The 20,817-nt window shown below is 38.8% G+C and overlaps 1 protein-coding gene across 3 annotated transcripts in view; it reads right to left on the bottom strand.

Annotated features, from left to right (window-relative positions):
- Positions 1 to 20,817, bottom strand: part of SMARCC1 (SWI/SNF related, matrix associated, actin dependent regulator of chromatin subfamily c member 1) — a 176,743-nt gene that overhangs the window by 136,201 nt on the left and 19,725 nt on the right. For all 3 annotated transcript variants that reach the window (XM_047695163.1, XM_047695168.1, XM_047695176.1), the window contains exons 3-5: positions 13,107 to 13,192; positions 3,703 to 3,784; positions 2,117 to 2,209 (exon numbers count right to left, since the gene is read on the bottom strand). In XM_047695163.1, coding sequence (XP_047551119.1) covers positions 2,117 to 2,209; positions 3,703 to 3,784; positions 13,107 to 13,192 — 261 coding nt within the window. The remainder of the gene's footprint in view (positions 1 to 2,116; positions 2,210 to 3,702; positions 3,785 to 13,106; positions 13,193 to 20,817) is intronic.

The following is a 20,817-nucleotide window of genomic DNA, read 5'->3' as shown; positions in this document are numbered from 1 at the left end:
CACACTTCTGAACAACCACAAAAGACGCTGAAAAAGGGATGTCAGAGGAGCACAATGTCTGTGATTTTGGCCTCTGGAGTCCGTTAGGCCTGGATTTGAACTTCAGCTCTACCATTTACGACTTGGGTGATGTAAGTATCTAAGTGTTTTTTGTGCTTCAGTGTCTTCTGTGAAATAGGGTGGTAATAATACCTATTTCACAAGAATTATAACAATTTAGCAATGAGGTAACGATAGGGACAGGTACACTCTAAGTACTCAAACAATGGAGTTATTAATGCATTTTAAATGTTTGAGGAAAGGCCTAATCATCAGTATTCAATAATATCATTAGCTTACTGTCTCTTCCCTAAGAGCCTATGAAACCAGGAAGATCCTTATGCCCCTTTAGAGGTTATTCCTAGAATACAATCGCTAAGCCAGGCCTTTAAGAAAAATGGGAACTAAATGTTCAGTATCAATTGTGGAAAATATATAAGCTTTTTCCAGATTTACATGGTTGCAATAAGAGTAGGTAATTTCAGCTTGAAGGTAATACCCAGCAGGTTAATTTGTTCTGTCTCTGCCTTCTAACATTCTAGATATAATTCAACTACACTTGACAGCCACTCCAGTAAGCAGTCCCGAAGAGAAAAGAAAGAAGTGATTGGTTCAAAGTCAAAATCCTGGTGGGACGAGGAAGTGGACTTGAGACTGCCTGACTCGACAGCACAATTATCTCATTTTTCTCTTTGGTAGGGATGTTTCATGTAAGACAACACTACTAAATCTCCAAATGTAAACGGTATTAGAAATCTTTGCTTTAGGAACTTGAACGATATTTACTGATTACTGAAACATAACACAACTGGCAATCTCTCCTGCAGAAGAAAAAATAAAGGTATCTCAGGAGGTTTCTCAACTAATCCTAAGGATTAGTAAAACTTTGTCACTCAAATGATGTTGTTTCAGAAAATCATCTTCTACCTGGGTCTCCTCAGCTAGTTCACCATGATACGGGGTTGCTTATAGTTCAGCCACCTGTAGCCACAAACCCACATGCGGTAAATACCCAAAGTCTCCGCCTAAAATGAAGTTAGAGGGGGGAGGGAAAGACATCCGAAGATAGCACTGGCACATGTGAATCAAGAGAATATAAGCTTATCGGGAAAACAGAATTTTCCAGTCCACAAATGTAAATACGATCCATACCAAAGGGATGGCAGGGGTGAGGAAAGATAGGTTTACTTGAAATAATATTTGATCTCCTCTTCCCAACAACTGTGTCATCAACTTCTACTTTGACTTTGTGGTTAGAGTAATATAGATCACATGGTCTCTTTAAATTACATAAACCCAGGGGCACCTGGATGGCTCAGTCCATTAGGCATCCAACTCTTGATTTTAGCTAAGGTCATGATCTCAGGGTCTTATCGGGTCTGCACTCAGCAGGGAGTCTGCCTACGATTCTCTCTCCCTCCCTCTCTGCCCCTGCAGCCCGCATTCACTCATGCACTTGTTCTCTCTCTCTCAAAGAAATAAATCTAGGGGTGCCTGGGTGGCTTAGGGGTGCCTGGTTGGCTCTGTCAGTTAAGTGTCTGCCTTCAGCTCAGGTCATGATCTCGGGGTCCTGGGATCAAGTCCCACATCAGGTTCCTTGCTCAGCGGGGAATCTGCTTCTCCCTCTCACTCTGCTGCTCACCCATACTCATGCTTGTTCTCTCCTCTCCTCTCTCAAATAAACAAAATCTTTAAAAATAATTTTTTTAAATAAAATTAAATAAATCTTTAAAAAAAATAAATTACATAAGCATATTTCACAATAGGACTCAATGACTCCATACCAATGATTATTAAATGCTAATTTTGGATACATATGTGCATCAAATCACTATATTGTACACTTTAAACTTACACAGTGTCAGGTGTCAATTATATCTCAACAAAGCTAAGGGGGAAGAAAAATGCTTCTAGGATAAGAACTAGAGGTTAGTGGAGAGAAAAAACTTGGTACTGTAAGAACCCAAAAAGAGAGAACTTTCATTTAATGCAGATAAATACAGAAAATAAAAGACATTATTATTGAAATTTATAAGCTTACTACTATACAATTTTCTGAAGTGATCATGTCTATTACCTGATGTCGTTTGATAATATCCTTCAATTTGTTAGCCAACTTCAGATCAATGTCTGGAATGAGGTAGATGTTGGGTCTGGTCAGACAATTGTTCTAAGGAAGAAAAAACAGATTTTGAAATTCTCTTGGTTTTGAAATGATGTCACATTATTAATGAATTACCCTAATGGCCAAAGTTGACATTAAAAGCCATAGTGTTTAAAATGGGAAGATGTGGGGCGCCTGGGTGGCTCAGTGGGTTAAGCTGCTGCCTTCGGCTCGGGTCATGATCTCAGGGTCCTGGGATAGAGCCCCGCGTCGGGCTCTCTGCTCAGCAGGGATCCTGCTTCCTCCTCTCTCTCTGACTGCCTCTCTGCCTGCTTGTGATCTCTCTCTGTCAAATAAATAAATAAAATCTTTAAAAAAATAAAATAAAATAAAATAAAATGGGAAGATGTTTTTCAGTATAGACTGCAGAGGTCTCATTTCAATATAAAACCTAGGTGTTCAGAATGCCACTTAATGTCATCCTCAGATTCCTTCTCTGCAGCTAAGTACACCTGGGCAAAAAATGTTCAGAATCACAACCTAAAGAAATTCCTTGTATTTTTCATTAAGGTACCACACTCACATATTAATACTTCTATAGCCTATCTTACCTGAATTGACCTTAATAGTCCAAATCTAATGTAGTGTTTCCATCGACACCTTTTATTGGGTGGGGAGGGGAGAGGATCCCAGGGGAATGCCCATTTTGGCTCATTATATAAGTTACTTATAGCTCCTCTTCCCATTTCTAAACTTACAAAGAGCAATGATTAAAACATGCATATTAACTCCTCAAATCATCATTAAAAAAAATCAGTGAACCAACCACAAAAATTGTTTCTCTAGCTAGCAGTTCATGAGACAAATTTCAGGCATCAAGTTAATGATAATACCTACCTGAATCTCTGCCAGCTGCCTCTCCCCAAGAAGGCTAATTCAGTAATCATTAAAAATTACCAATCAATAAAAATACTAGAAAGAAAAGAAGAATACTAAGTGTTCTCTCTTCCAGATTATACCTAGTTAGGGAAGTAAGATCTGTATTTATGGTACAACCCTGAAACAAATCTTAAAAAAAAAAAAAAAGACTATATAAATGAGTAACCAGTAGATTGAGAGTGTTTATATTAAATATGAAAGAGATTCAAATAACGGATTAAGTGAAATAAAAAAAGAAAATATTAGGGCATCTGGGTGGCTCAGTTAATCATTTGACTCTTAATTTTGGCTCAGGTCATAAGATCGAGCCCTGTAAGATTCTCTGTTAAGATTCTCTCCCTATCCCTCTGCCCCTTCCTCTCACCCTCTCTCTCTCTATAAGTATCAAAATAAAGGAAATATCATACATTATTTCACAAGACGTTTAGGATCAATATTCTATAAATGACAAGTTTTAGTCATACTTTATAGCACTAATTCCTCAAAACCCTTAAAAATAACAGACCAGATTTCAGGAAATCTTTCTTCCTTTGATCTTTTGGCAGTCCAATAAAGCCAATTTTAGAACTGAAAGTATATCAAAGGGAAAACATTTTTAATAATTAAACTTTCTGAGTTACCTGCACCAATGTTTTCTCAATGTTCATAAACATTTCAACATTCCGATCCATTCGGGATGGATTCTGTAGATCAAACCTACGCCTAAAGAGAAGAAAATCATTAGTTAATTTGTGAAAACTTAGCGTTAGCACTCAACGCAAATGAACTGTAAAGACGTGGAAATTAAAATAGAGCTCTACAAAACATATGAGGGTATTTTCTCAGTGTAAGAAAACAGTGTCAAAATCTTCATAAAACGTTAAATATTATGACATTAAGGTCCACTCCAGTCAAAATGAAGAACCCCGGGGGCGCCTGGGTGGCTCAGTGGGTTAAAGCCTCTGCCTTCGGCTCGGGTCATGATCCCAGGGTCCTGGGATCAAGCCCCGCATCCGGCTCTCTGCTCCGCGGGGAGCCTGCTACCCCCACCCCCACCGCCTGCTTCTCTGTCTACTTGTGATCTCTGTCAAAAAAATAAATAAAATCTTAAAAAAAAAAAAAATGAAGAACCCATTCCATGAAGTATCCTGTTTTTCTTAAGTCTAAGATATTTTACATCATCTAAAAAAGGAGTCCACACATCCAAAGGCAGTGAACTATTACACAGTTCTTCAGGTATAAGGAAAATTTATCTAGTTTCTATATGCTTAAAAGTCATTTGCTCAAATTCATCAGTGTCTGTGCTCTCCTTGGGCCTACTATTGTCCTAAATCTGGTAAATTCATCTATTTACCTTTTCTTGCTCCCCAATGTTTTTTAATGTAAGTATCCAAGCATAACATTCTAATGTTGTCAGTCTAATCTCACCCACTTCCATATGATTTAATCTTAAAAAATTTGAATGCTTCTTTCACCGTATCTTTTATTCAACACTTACTTTGATTTTGCCCCATTTTAATTCCAGGCAAAGTATAGCTCAGTAATAGAGAGTGTGGGCTGTGGAGTCAAGCTGTTCTGGGTTCTAATCCTGACCCCATTTTTATTTATGTAGTCTGGAGTGATTTACTAATCCAAGGATCAATTTCTTCGTGAACAATGGCCCATTACAGGTTTTTGTGAAGGTCAAATGAGATATATATGTTAAGGGCTTAAGACCGTGTCTTTTTACGGTCTGTTTAGCCTGTAAGTGATCAGTAATTGTTAACTATGGTTATAACACTTTGTTTTGGTTTTGGGTTTTTTTTTTTTTTTAAAGATTTATTCATTTTGAGAAAGAGAGCACGGGGAGGGGCAGAGTGAGAGGGAAAGAGCTAAAGAACTCTCCAACAGATTCCCCATTGAGTGCAGAGCTTGACATAGGGCTCAGGCCCAGGACCCTGAGATCATGACCTGAGCCAAAATCAAGAGTCAGCTGCTTAACCAACTGAGCCACCAAGGTGACCCTATGGTAATGTTTTTAAATCATTACTACTATGTGCTAGCTAGGATTAGGCAGTCTGAATGCAGAGCTCATGCTCTACCTCTCAGGTTAACCTGTTTTATTTAACCAGGAGATGCACCCCACACTTCCAACCGTTCTTCCAAACTCTGCAGCCTTTCCTGTATGTCACTACTGAGGGCTTGATACTATCGCCTCCAGAGTCTGCCACAAGCCACGTTCCCTATGAAGCTATTCCTGTCTTCTGCCATGCTCCTAATACATCCTGTGCACATTGCTGTTAAAGCCCCACAAAAGAATCATGTTGTTGCTAAGACAGCTCATTAGATGCCTTGAGGGCAAAGACCAGGTTTGTTTAAAACTATTCTATACAGCCCTAGTAGCCAGCAGAATGTGTGGCTTTAGGGACACCTGGGTGGCTCAGCCAGTTAAACATCCAACCCTTGATTTCAGCTCATGTCATGAGCTCAAGGTCATGAGATTGAGCTCTGTGTCAAGCTCTGTTCTAAGCATGGAGCCTGCTTAAGATTCTTCTTTCTCCCACCCTCTCCCTCTGCCCCTCCTCACATCTATCTTTAAAAAAAAAAAAAAAAAGTGTGGCTTTATAAAGCACACCACTCAGGAAATTAATATTTATTTTGACTAAGCTCCAATTTGGAAATTAAGGAAAGCGTCCACTAAGCCACAGAAATAAGTAATTTGGAAAGGAACTAGTTATAGCTTAAAAAATGGCCTTTACATGTAAGAGGGACCTTTGTCCCAAGTCAATTAAATCAATATCTTGATTTAATCTTGGTACACAGAACTTAATCCTTAAATCCCATTTTTTGGTTGTTTAGTATCTTCCTTTCCTAACTTCTGAGGAAGGAGTAGGTCAGAAATGCCAAGCAATTTGCAACAACAGAATAACACGTGGCTGACTGACACAACCCTATTAAGCAAAGGGTCTTCCACTGGTTCTTTCAGCACAGCACAGGGAGAGAAACGTGAGTGCCTCCCCTTTTTAAAGAAGAGGTCAGTCTTTCACAGGCTTCTGATAACGAACTACATCCAGAAATGTCTTACTTCAGAATTGCTTGTATAAGCCTTTACTCATATTATTCACAGAGAAACTGCTTCCTTAGTAAATGATTCAGATGAGGCTGAAAGGAATTATCACTCTCAGAAATCGGAGAAATAGTTTGAAAGTACTCATTAAACAAATTAAAATAAGGTTGCCTGGATTTACCTGCAAACAAAGATTAAGAGCTAAATGATTCTGGTAAACAGAAAAAGAAAATTAAGAATTTACTCTGCCTTTCTAATTACTGGTGAGTTAAATTTCTCAGTATTCCAGCTAATAAATGAAGTAGGAATGACAGAGTAACAGTCTTTTACAACAAATTACCTAAAAAACAGTAAGCACTTAAATCTATGTATTAGAATACCTACTTTCTAATTTTTTCAAAATTTAAATGCCACAGCGTGGTGAAGCTGTAATGATAGCATGATTCGAGGCACTGAACGTCAACAACTGTCTATTACAAGCAGAAACAACCAGATCCTGTATGCCTCCATGCCTCCAGAGGGAAGAACACAACACTGTCTATTAAGCACTACTGACTCCTGCCCCAAAAAAAGACTGAATCAGACTAAGCATCTAGCTCTAACTCCACTTTACGAGAAATTTAGAAGACTATGTTAAACGATATCCTACGGAACATATTAGCAAAATCTAGAACACAGAAGTCTACAAGACAACTTACTTTTGTAAAAAAAATAACTGGCGAGGGTAAGAGGGGGAAGAGAGACCAGGAGGAAAACTATTAATTTTCTTTTTATTTTTTAAGGGGGGAGAGGGGCAAGGAGAAAGGGAGAGAGAATCTAAAGCAGGCTCCATGATCTCATAACCCTGAGATCATGACCTGAGCCAAAATCAAGAGCTGGAATCTTAACCTATTAACCCACCCGGGTGCCCCAATTTCCTGAAAGAGACACATCAACCAAATGTCATGTATGAATCTTCTTTGAATACTTATTAATATAAATTAATAAAAAATACGTTAATATAAAAATATGAATTAACATAAAAACCATCCATGAAATAATCAGGGAAGCTTGAACACTAAGCGGGTATTTAATAACACTGAAAAATTATTGATAATTTTCTTAGTTGTGACAATGGCACTGTTATAATGCTTTATAAAAAATCCTATTCCAGGGCGCCTGGGTGGCTCAGTGGGTTAAAGCCTCTGCTTTCGGCTCAGGTCATGATCCCAGGGTCCTGGGATCGAGGCCCGTATCGGGCTCTATGCTCAGCAGAGAGCCTGTTTCCCTTGCTCTCTCTCTCTCTGCCTGCCTCTCTGCCTACTTGTGATCTCTGTCAAATAAATAAACAAAGTCTTTAAAAAAAAAAAAAAATCCTATTCCAGGGCACCTTGCTGGCTCAGTCAGTCAGGCGCCTGACTCTGTCTGGATCTCAGCTCAGGTCTTGACTCAGAGTCATGTGTTCAAGCCCCAAGTTGAGCTCCACACCTGGCATGCAGCCTGCATATAATAAATAAATAAATGAATGAATGAATGTATACAAAGACCTAAGCTCTTTAGCCGCACCTGGCTGGCTCGGTGGGTAGAGCATGCAACTCTTGATCTCAGAACCCCATCCTGGGCACAGAGATTACCTAAAAAAAAAATCCCATGAGGCGCCTAGATGGCTCAGTTGGTTAAATGTTCAACTACTGATTTCAGCTCAGATCATGATCTCAGGGTTGTAAAGATCAAACCCTGCATCCCTTAGAATTCTCTATCTCTCCCCCTCTTCCCCTCAAAATCCCCCGCAAAATCCTATGCTTTTAAAAAAAAATCCTATGCTTTTAGAAACAAACAGTGAATATTTACAAATGAAATTACATAAAATTGAAGGTGCATGAAGTTGTAAATGGCAGTTCATTATATTATTCTCTCTTTTATAGTTTCTATTTTCCATAATAAACTAAAATGGTTTACCAATGATTTCATAACACAACAGAGTAAAGCTTTTTCCTGATTCAGCAATTTGCTATGTAAGCAAAAAAAAGTATTTAAAATATACAGATATTGTGAAAAACTGAAACGGGGCACCTGGGTGGCTCAGTCGGTTAAGCGTCTGACTCTTGGTTTCAGCGGAGATGGTGATCTCAGGGTCAGGAAAGCAAGGGTCGGGTTCTGCCTGAGGGTGGGTCTCTCCCTCTCCTTTTGCCCCTCCCCCACTCGTGCTCTTAATTAATTAATTAATTAATTAAAAAATCTTGAAAAAGAAAAACTGAAATAAACTCAAGTAAATATAGTATAACCTCTAGTTGAAAGATTTAATCTCTTATTTTGAAATTACCAAGAGTATTTAAATTTTACTTTATACAATATAGAAAGTTGCTCAAACCTACACATAAGGGAAATGCAAATTAAAACTACAATTATAGGGCGCCTGGGTGGCTCAGTGGGTTAAGCCTCTGCTTTCAGCTCAGGTCATGATCCCAGGGTCCTGGGATCGAGCCCCGCATCGGGCTCTCTGCTCAGCAGGGAGCCTGCTTCCCCCTCTCTCTCCTTCTGCCTGCCTCTCTGCCTACTTGTGACCTCTGTCTGTCAAATAAATAAATAAAATCTTTTAAAAATAAATAAATAAATAAATAAAACTACAATTATAAAGCCTTTTGAATCTTAATGCAGAGAACTAGAAGAGACAACACATGAACATGTAATTCTCTGGCTTTTAAAACGTTTGGTCATTTAAGATGTAAATATGAGCACTTCATTGACGGCTTACTAATTAATAATGAGTCTTCTGCTTTGTTTCCCTCTGGCATTCTGCCAGGCAATGTCTCGTGGCAGCCTTTCAATCAAAGGCAATACTGTCTGTCAAAAGGGCCCTCATTAGCTTTATTGCTCCAATTCTGTGCCTCTTGCTTATCGTTAGGGATGTTCTCTCCTCATCCTCAGCCTCAGATAGAAAATATAGTTAAATAAAAATAATCAACAAAGGATCCTGGAGAATGAGTTTAATTCCTTGGAAAGTGGTGTGAAGGGCTTCAGGAGCAAACTTGGAAAGGAAAAGACAAAAATGCACTGAGCTGGGAGCATGACGAAAAGCAGACAACGGTATAGCAGAACAGTTTTGTGGGAAGTTGGCCTCAAGCATAAGGGGGCTTATAATAATGGCAAGCTACAAAACCATGGAGACCAGCAACAGAAGGATGGTCCTGTATGCCATACTCCAAAAGGGGGGCAAATACCCTACAGATAAAACAGCCTGAAACAGGTAGGCATATATGCAGGGAGGGAGGTCTACTACGTAGAAGCAGACAACAAATCATATCCTGCTAGGAATGTGACTTTGGGGATAATTAAGGTGGTCTGGATTCTTGCTATATTATTTTTTAAAAATTTAAAAGCTAGATGGCCGTTTTAAAATATGCTATAAAAAGGATAATTCTTCAGCCTGGGTGGCTCAGTGGGTTAAACCTCTGCCTTCCGCTTGGGTCCTGGTCTCAGGGTCCTGGGATTGAGCCCTGCATCGGGCTCTCTGCTCAGCAGGGAGCCTGCTTCCCCCCCCCACCTGCCTACTTGTGATCTCTGTGTGTCAAATAAATGAATAAAATCTTAAAAAAAAAAAAAGATCTAAACCATGTTTGTGCTAGAATGACAGCCTCACTACCCAGCATTTCTCAAAGTAAGGCCTGACAACCATTTACAGTACTTTTTGAAAATACAGATTTTTAGTTTTCATACTACACTTAATAGTTAACAACGTATGTCCATGAAGCCCAGTAATCTATATTTTTAAAAAAGTATTTCAAGTGGGGGCATCTGGGTGATCCAGATCAGTTAAGGGCCTGCCTTCAACTCAGGTCATAATCCCAGGATCCTGGGATGGAGTCCCACAACGGGCTCCCTGCTCCTTCCTCTTCCCTCTGCCATCCCCCACCCTCCCCACTTGGGCTCACTGGCTATCTCTCTGTCAAATAAATAAATAAGATCCTAAAAAAAAAAAAAAAAAAAAGTATTCCAAGAGATTCAAGTGATCCTTAAGTTTGAAAGCCATTACCCGAGACTTATTGTGGTAATATCTAAAAAATGAAAATCAGAAGGAGACTTCGAAGGCAGGGAATAAAAGTAGAAAGAAAAGTAGGTCTGGGCATATCTGCAAGAAATAAATGCTGGCAGCAAATTGTGTCACAGGTAAAAATAAAAGGCCACTTCTCACATTAAGACAAATCCTGAACTTTGTTAACTAAGCCTAGGTTCACCACTGTCAACCAAAACTAATAAAACACAAAATATTTTAAATCAATCATCTCTTTAAAAGGCATGAAACAGGATTACAATGCACAGTAATCCGTACAGAACTGTAAGAATAAACAGGATTCTAATCACTCTGCAGGAGGACACTGACATTTATTGAGTTGAGTTTGGCTGTATTTAATCTCTACTTCAGGAAATGTTTATCAGATTTCTATAGGATGTCAAAATCCCCCGGTTTGGTATCCCTCAGTAATATACAACTATATATAACGTTAGCCCAAAGTTTTCTCCTTTAACATAAACCTACAAATAAGGCACTCACTTCTGACTATTTAGAGACATGCAGAAAGATCACATTCAAACACTCTGGAATCTTAATCTGTATTGTCTGTTCAGTGTTCCCACTTAACCTCATAAGTGATAAGCCAGCTTGACATCACTGAAAGCTGAAAGAAAGCAGGAAGTAAGAAAGAACCAAACAGAAACAAGAGAAAAAGAAAACATTTGGCCATTAGAAGGAAATGAGCAAACTTTGGAGATAGACTGTGAGGTTAACTGGAGAACACAAACGAGGTTCACAGGGGTATGCTAGGCCTGGGCAAAGCTGGAGGCACTGTCAAGATAACAGGCCACTATTCAGACTTTCAAATGGGTGGGTGGTCACTAAAATATGCACGGTCAGACTGTAAGTGATCCACTCCCTGCAAGCATGTAAGTCTGGGGGAGGGGTGAGTGTGCACGACAACTAAGTGTCTAATGACACCAGAAAGGGGAGGATTCTGGTACAGTGAGTAAAAGACTTGGAAAAATTCTTTTTTTTTTTCTCTAAGATTTTATTTATTTATTTGACAGAGAGAGATCACAAGCAGAGAGGCAGGCAGAAATAGAGGGAGAAGCAGGCTCCCCGCTGAGCAGAGAGCCAATGTGAGACTTGATCCCAAGACCCTAGGACCATGACCTGAGCCAAAGGCAGATGCTTAACCCACTGAGCCACCCAGGCGCCCCAAGACTTGGAAAAATTTTTACTCCTCACTCCTCTTAAAGTCTTCAACTTTAACCTTTATTTCTTTCTTGGCCTCCCTTTCAATTTAAAGACATCTTACTTTACATATCCTTCTAAACTCTTTCACCTAAAAATATTCCATTGCACTGTGCATGTTCCGGAACAAGCAAGTTCCAGAAGAGGTGACTTAGAAGTCATCTCACTTTGAGACTGTCCTCGAGTACACCTCGGGATTTAGGACACAAAATGAACAAGAAAATAAGAGAGTCCCAGGTGGGAACCTAGAGCTAACGGTAGGGTACGAATCATATCCGAGAGTAGTTAGACATGCTGTCAATCCTAGCTCACGGAACACCCTGTAAGAGTCCCAACACCACAGCCAGAAGCAGAGGTGCAAAACAGCAGCCACATCTGGTGACAACATTCTTGTGCTCATTGCATCAATTATCCGCTATCTATTAAGCACACACCCACACATAAAAAGTTCAGCAAATACACAAAGTCTGTATCACTTGCTATTCACTGTAAATAAATCATTTACTTACAAACTTGTCCTTATTTATCAATGTGAGCACTTACTTGCCTTTTCCAGCCATATTTTTTCCAGCCATATTTTTTTTTTAAGATTTTTTTATTTATTTATTTGACAGACGGAGATCACAAGTAGGCAGAGAGGCAAGCAGAGAGAGAGAGAGAGGAGAAAGCAGGCTCCCCACCAAGCACAGAGCCCAGGACCCCGGGATCACGACCCGAGCCGAAGGCAGAGGCTTCAACCCACTGAGCCACCAGGCGCCCCTTTCCAGCCATATTTTTTTTTTTTTTTTTTTTTTTGACAGAGAGATCACAAGCAGGCAGAGAGGCAGGCAGAGAGAGAGGAGGAAGCAGGCTCCCCGAGAGAGCAGAGAGCCCGATGCGGGGCTCGATCCCAGGACTCCGAGATCATGACCTGAGCCGAAGGCAGCGGCTTAACCCACTGAGCCACCCAGGCGCCCGCAGCCATATTTTAAACTACCCAAATTACATGCGTATTCTCCTAGAAAGATGCTAAGACTGCACTTCACATAAACACAACTAAAACCTCAAAACGACTTCAAGTCAACTCCCCACAGCACCCCCTTCAATCCCCTGCCTGTGAAGGGACTCCCCGCCCTCCCTGAACTTTGGAACCATTACCATGAAACCCTCACTAGTCTCAGCAGCTGAAGGTCCCACACAGAGGTGGCAGAAACTCCAGAGCTCAAGAGATAAAGCACCAAGAGAGACAGGGTGAGAAAAGGGAAAGAGGAGAGTGAAGGAAAAATGCAACATTCCAAGAACAGCAGCAATGACTCCATCCTAGCTGTACCATTGCCGGAGGAATGGTCTGTACTCCTGAGCTGGGTTCCTCTCGTCTGTGTCCCAAGGACAGCACACTAGACATCTCTCATTCTGAAGGCCTGGCTCACGAAAACACTTAAACTGCTGTTTTTTAGCACAACGTTAAGTTCACAATACCCATTTATATATTTCACAGTGAGCCAACCTTCTAATTTGCTAAGAATACACACTCACCTATTATCTAGATACAACTATTGAGAAGTAATTTGCCTAATAAATGGAAAAATTGTTCAAGATTTCTCCTGGATGTAGGTACAAAGTAAACCAGAAAACCAAACAAAGCTTCCACTTTGCACATTAATTATAATGTGCTTTTAGAATTCTCTAACACTATACAAAGAAGGCAGACGATTTAACATTAAATAATTTAAATATCACATCAAGACATACAAATAAACACGAAAACTTACCATCCCTGTTCATTTTTATACTTGTAAGCAGCCCCAAGAATGTGACACAAGGTGCCTCCAGCTTTGAAATCCATGAAACATTTTGCCTAAAAATGAAAGAAGTTACACATGAGAAAAATAAAAGTTCTGACAAAATTAGTCATGTCTGAATTCAAAGTTTTATAAACTCAAAAGTTATAAACTGGTAGCTTAACCTCATTATATACTTTCTGGAACCAAATAAGATATAAGGAAATTTTTTCCAAAAGCGAATTAAAAATTCTTTTAATTCAATTATTACTCTTTTAGTAAACAGTCTCTTAAAAACAAGATATACAAAAGAAAAATCAAAATGTTTCAGCAGGAAACACTAATGGACAGAAAATATTGATACACTACAAACCCCACTGATAAATATAAAATGTGATTTTTAAAATGTATAAAATCCCAGTAAAACATAATTTCCAACAATATGATTTTCCTGTAGAATAAGAAATATTGGTATACATTAGACTTTGTTCCCAAATTAGGTCCCTCACTTAAATTATGCAAAAATTACAACTGAACTCTTGTGATAATATTTTAATGACCATGAAACACAGTGTTAATTGTATGTAAAATTATAGCTAAAATCTGTGCAATAATTTGAAAGAGATGTGCACTTTGTGGATTATAAAAGTAATGATCAAATAAATCAAATGCTGAATGACTTCTACACTATGGAAGTAAAAGTTTCATATAAATTGATCATCAAATATGCTAATAAGATGAAAGTATCAGAAATACAGCATGCACAAGATGGGATCGGGAGGGAGACAAACCTTAAGAAACTCTTTTTTTTTTTTTAAGATTTTATTTATTTATTTGACAGAGAGATCACAAGCAGGCAGAGAGGCAGGCAGAGAGAGAGGAGGAAGCAGGCTCCCTGCTGAGCAGAGAGCCCGATGCGGGGCTCGATCCCAGGACTCCGAGATCACGACCTGAGCCGAAGGCAGCGGCTTAACACACTGAGCCACCCAGGCGCCCCAAGAAACTCTTAATCTCACAAAACAAACTGAGGGTTGCTAGGGGATGGGAGGGTAGAGAGAGGGTGGTTGGGTGATGGACACTGTGAAGAGTATGTGACATGGTGAGTGCTGTGAAATGTGCAAGCCTGATGATTCACAGACCTGTATCCCTGGGGCAAATAATATATTACATGTTAATAAAAATAATTTTAAAAATAAATAAATAAAAGAAATAAACCCCTCCAAAAAAGAAATACAGCATGCATTTTTTTTTCCTTCAAAATGATTCTTACAAAATAATATAATGAAAAGAATTCCACAATGTCAAATATAAGAAGGCAAAAAACAGAACAGTGGTTGCTAGGGGTTGGGGAGAGAGTGAAGAGTTATGGTTCAATGAGTATAGAGTTACAATCTGGGAAAATGACAAAGTTCTGGAGATGGATGGTAGTAACAGTTGGACAACAATGTGAATAATGCCACTGAACTACACACTTAAAGTTATTAAAATATTTACTATAATGAAAAAATAAAAAACATTTTAAAAAATAAAAAATACTTAGAAAATCATTAAGATGAGCTCTTCCAAGTCATTCTGGTTTTCCTGTTGCTTTTTAAATACATAGGTTTGAGTTCCTAATTTCTTGCCAACACTATTCCCAGTACACCCCAAGGGCTGCATTACATATTCCTAAGCAAATACATCCAGGTGCAATTCTTACCATTGACAACATGTTATTTATCTAGGAAAATGAACAAGTTATTAAAATCTTCTAGTGTTGGCATCTTAAATTAGAATAATGTGCTGGAAGGTATCTACAAGAGCAGAATGAAACAGTTCTGAGCCTTCCCTGAACCTGTAGAGGCTGGGCTGAAATGTTCTCTCCAACCACACAGGCATATCACTACTATGCACATGCAAACCACTCAGCGTTAATACTAAAATGACTGGTTTATACATTTATCTCTAATATGAATTCCTTGAGGACAGGAACAATGTCCTATTCAAATCTTTAACATCAGTATTCAACAGAGTGCCTGACAATGTAGGTAATCCATAAAACTTTTTCAATAGTTCAAGTATACTAAAATAATTTAAAAACTCATAGCTCAAAAAACCACCACCAAAAAAACACTCATAAGTGTCAAAAAAAAAAAAAAAAATCATAGCCATGCTACATATTGATCAGACCAGAACAATAAAACACCTATACACGTAATTGAAAATTAAGGCCAATTTCTGGACAGGTAATAAATTTGAGAAATTAAAATATCAGATATATGCTTAAGACAGACAAATTAACTTCTATCAACCACTACAGGAACAAGTGTTAAGTGAAGTAGAAAATGAGACTTCCAATTTTCCAGAGGTATCACCTGAATAAAGGGAAAGAAAAAGGGAAACCCAGGGACCTGGCAAGGGCACCAGTTCCAGTAATGAAGGGCAAAAAAGAAAACATTAAGTCCATAAAGATGTGACAGGAAAAAACCAAAAAGGGACACTCACCACACATCAAGGATTCTTAGAGCCTGCATGGGAATGGATTTGGGACTCTGGTCCTAAGGATAAGCTCAGTATCAAAATCACCCGGATAAAAAAGTAGTCAATCAGAATCCGGGGGCAGCAAGTTGGTGGCAGAGACAAGAGACTTCACAGGGTCACCCATGGGGTCCTGACTGCATCCCCTCTCCCAACCCTCAGCCCAATCACCCCCACCCTGAAGAGGCCCTACCCTAACTGACACTGGATGTAATTCGAATACAAAAACTCATGTACTTAGACGTTCTCTGAAGGAACAGCATGGACTGTTCATTGTAAATTCCTCTTGATTAGTACTGAAAAACTTAAAGAATAAAAGGGCAAGAGGTTTCCAAAACTTGAGCTTTCCAGAGCCAGCAAGATGCTGCTTTGCCTGAGTTATCTCAGTAGCTACACACCCCAATCAGAGTCTGGGGATCAAGGACAGCTCTAACAGGCTGCTTCTATTCCCAGCAGTGTGACTACACTGCTTTTGATAAGCTGTTCTATCTCTGGTTAACTCTTTGGAAAATTAATCTCATCTTATTCTGGATGTACGTAAGTGGTCTCATCCTACCTATTTATAACCCACCTAAAATTCTGCTGAGCTGATGAAACCCAGAAAAAAAGACAGAACTAACCGAAATACATAAAAGTGCTTAAAATTTGTACCATAGTGTCCTTATTTATTTCTCTGGCTTATTTATTAATGGCAATTCATCTTAATTGGAAAAAAGGAGGAGGATGTATACCTGTGTAGATAGAACATACACATCTATAATGCCGTGTTCTGATCTATTAGTCAATATGATGGTGCAATAAAGTAAGTATGAGAAAGTGAATAAAGGAACAGAAACTGGGAATGTCCAAGACATCAAGAAAGTTCACAGAAAATCACAATGTCATCTTCACACCTTGAAAAGCTGTGGGGTGGGGCGCCTGGGTGGCTCAGTGGGTTAAAGCCTCTGCCTTCGGCTCAGGTCATGATCCCAGGGTCCTAGGATAGAGCCCCACGTCGGGCTCTCTGCTCAGCGGGGAGCCTGCTTCCTCCTCTCTCTCTCTGCCTGCCTCTCTGCCTACTTGTGATCTCTGTCTGTTAAATAAATAAATAAAATCTTAAAAAAAAAAAAAAAAGAAAGAAAGAAAAGCTGTGGGGAAAAAAGGCACGTTGCTTAGACTCCAGAACCTTTTTACCTCACAAAAAATGACAATCAAATATTCCACACATTTCTCTGTGTACTTTAACTGCTCTGGAGTTCAGATAGTGCTTTCTAGAAATTTTTCCCAATGTTATTAATAAGAGAAACTGTAACAGTCTTATAATTAGCACCACTAATCATAGCTAATTATTGCTGCAGTACTCTTATTCTTGGGGAGAACAAAAAGTATTATCATTGCCACCAATTACAGAGAATTTAAATTTACCCTGAAGCACTATACATACATCACTGACAACTTGCCATTTATCTGAAAATGCACAAGTCGTGGCAATTCTGTAGTATTGGCATCTTAGATGAAAATAACGTACCTCGTTTACTCCTCACAACTATCCTACAAAGTTGACTCTCTTTATCCCATTTTACAGATGAAAAGTGTTCCTGCCTCCACCAATATGACAGGCTGAATAACCAGAAAACCCTACCACTTCAAATGCATGCTGGACAAACTATAACAGACTGTATTTTATTTATTTATTTATTTATTTATTTATTTATTTATTTATTTATTTAAAGATTTTATTTATTTGTTTGAGAGACAGCATGAGCGAGGAGAAGGTCAGAGGAAGACGCAGACTCCCCATGGAGCTGGGAGCCTGATGCAGGACTTGATCCTGGGACTCCAGGATCATGACCTGAGCTGAACACAGTCGCTTAACCAACTGAGCCACCCAGGCGCCCACAGACTTTATTTTAAATGTACAACTGGATCTCTAGGAAGAAATCAAACCCCTAGATGCAAAAATCAAAGAAGACAAAAAATCAAACTAAAAGTCAAAGTGTTAATCTTCTGAGGCATAAAAAAGAAATCCCACGCTAGGGTGATAGGGGGTGGGGATGATGAGACTAAACTAGCAAGTAATGACAACGTTGATAAGATAAAGGCCAGGGCTTCCCCATCAAGGCAGGCAGGACAGGGGAAAAAAAGATTACAGACCTAAGCGAGGGAGGACATCAGAACTAAGGCAATCACCAGCCATACACACAGGGACAGCCAGGACTATCGACACGCTCACTGCACAGAGGAGGGAAAGGATGAGCTAGAAAAAAATACCTGCCAGCAAAGAAGGTAACAAGCTTCCATCTCAAGATAATTCGAGTTTGGAACTTAACTAACCACTCAGGAACCCCATGACAATTTAACATAATAATTGGTCCTAAATTTATCAGGTTCTCTGGACTGCCTTAAAAAGCAAATTCTCACCCCAGGCCAATAGGACTTCCAGGTAAAATTCCACTGAAGGAAGTGCTGACATTCCAAAACTCAAATACACAGAAATCTTAATTACATTTTTATTCCCTGAAGTCAAGAGAAAAAAAGAAAAATCCAAAACGCCCTAGAATTTTGCATGATCTTAGCAGAACAATACTATTCTCAGGCACAGAGCATAAAATACCCAAAGTTGGAGGAATCATCACATTCACTGAATTCTAACAGTTTTCTAATGTATCTTTGCCAAAGAACTCTTTCAGGAGCAGAAAGCCCAGAAAGAAGTCTATCAGGAAAAACTGTTCAAAGTGAGAAACTTGAAAGCAACAGATTCCTCTTGGACCTCCCCAAGGTCCCTCAGTCCTTGAGGTGCTCTGCAAGGAACACCTCAGTTCCCTCAGTCCCTCAGGGGAGTGAGTTCTGCAAGGAACAATTACAAAACCAATAATCAGGTCCAATCCCTTTTTCTGATAATTATAGGCCTCTTCTTATCAATTTCCTTCTCCCTAAAACTTATTTACCACACAGCATGGTTTACTAAATCAAATGAAGGAAATCAACTGCCAAAGTTCTCAGGCCCAGATTCTTTCCATTACACCAGACTGACCAAGTTCATGAGAATCTCTGCCGTGAAGTCAATCAGATTTACTGGATAGAAATTCCGAAGTGTCCGAGAGAGAGAGCCTATGGACTGTGACTCATCTAAAATGTCCCAAAATTATACTACCCAACCTCATTTGTAGAAATGGCTCTGACAGTAAATTTTACCTTCAAAGTATTTACATGTATTCCAAAGTTATATATTAAAATGTATTAAGTTCCTCTAACAGTTTGAAAATAAATTCCAAAAAAATGTAATGCACATTCCTGAAAATTAGTGTATCCATCTCAATGTACCTCCTTTTGAGAAGCAGTAATTTCACCAAGTTTTCTGACCATTGCTTTAAAATGTCAGCACTGCTTTACATTTTTGGAGGTATTTTAAGAAAAGATCAATTTCGTGAAGTAAATATTGTTCAGTTCTCCAGCTAACTTCAATAACAGCCTTTCACTCTTCCTATCTTTGAGACAGTCACCAACATCCAAACAAAGTCATGTCAATAAATACATACTAAACACTTGCAGTGAGTAGGAAAGTAAAGCAAATCTTAGCAATATTTAATTGATAAAATTTGGCTTCAATTCAAAGGACACTACAACATTTTGTTAGTCCTCAGGTTTACATAAAATACATTGTTCTCAGATATGAGTTGAGCTGAAACAGAAGATCCAGCTAGCTCTTTGGGACCTTCCTTAAGAGCTGGAGGCGATGGCAAACTAGTATAATAAATGTTCAAACAACATGTCTACCTTATATCTACATTTTCACTTTAACCAAGAAAACTGCTAGAACAAGCTAACAATCTATTTTTCATGTTAAGTACTAAATACCACTTCTAATTTCTCAGAGCTTTTACTATCCCATATCTTGTCTCCCACAGTTACATCATAGTGTCAGTAGAGCAAGAAACACTTTCCCAGTAGTAGTACAGGTGAAAGTACCTTCCCCCAGGGTGAGAGGGCTAGGACATAGCTATTTAACTCCTAAGCCCAGGGTTCTTTCATAACACCTGGTTCCAGAAACTGATCTGAGGCAATTCCATGTTACATTATTTCAATTTAAGAAATGAATGAGCTTTATTATGGCAAAATCAACAGCTTTTAAACTTTCTCAAGACTTCTGATTCAAGTCAGATTAAAAAGACCTATACTTTATCTCTGATCTCTAAAACCTAAAATGAGGCTTAAAAAATCATTACAGGAAATATACTGGGCTAAGTATCCAGAATTGTCCAGCTGACAACTAAAAATGCTGATACAATACACAAAACATCTTCTAACAAAAGTAAAAAAAAAAAAAAAAAAAGGAAATCTCTGAAAGATAACTTGCTGGCCATGAAAAATAACAGCACAGAAACATCAATGACAGCACTGACAAAGAATATAGTCTTTACAAAAGCATTTCGGAAAATTCCACAAACAAATGTCTGCAGCATTCATCAAGCAACAACAGCAATCCTTGGACATGGGAGAGAATCTATCTACCAGAGTTATTAGCACATTAAAACACACTAACTGCCCTGTTTTTAACAAAAAAATTACAGAGCATACAAAAAAGAAATAGGGAGGTATGGGCCATTCAGAGGGGAAAAAAAAATTGATAGAAACCATCCTAGAGGAAAGAAAAAGGAATGAAGAAAAATGAACACAGTATAAGGGACCAATGGGACAGTACCAAATTTACCAATATACATATTATGCGACTCCCAAAAGAGAGAAAAGAACATCAAATATCTGAAAAAAATTATGGCTAAACCATGCCAATTTTATGAAGAATGTGAATTTATATATCCAGGAAATTCAACAACCTCCAAGCTGGATAAAATCAGAGATCCACACCAAGACACCTTATATTCAAACTGTCAAAAAACAAAGGATCTAAAAAGCAGGGAGAGAGATGCAACTCGTCATATACAAGGAACTCTAAATAACATTAACACCCAATTTCTATTCAGAAACCATGAAGGCCAGAAGGTAATGAAAAGATAAAGGCAAAGTGCTAAAAGAAAAAAATAACTTGTCAATCAAAGTTTGAATCCTGCAAAACTGCCCTTCAAAAATGAAAGGGATGGGGTGCCTGGCTGGCTCACATGGTTAAGAGTGCAACTCTTGGGGTGCCTGGGTGGCTCAGTGGGTTAAAGCCTCTGCCTTCGGCCCAGGTCATGATCCCAGGGTCCTG

Source organism: Lutra lutra, chromosome 1, assembly GCF_902655055.1.
Source record: "Lutra lutra chromosome 1, mLutLut1.2, whole genome shotgun sequence".
Lineage (NCBI taxonomy): Eukaryota > Metazoa > Chordata > Mammalia > Carnivora > Mustelidae > Lutra > Lutra lutra.
This window is presented reverse-complemented; position numbering and strand designations above follow the sequence as displayed.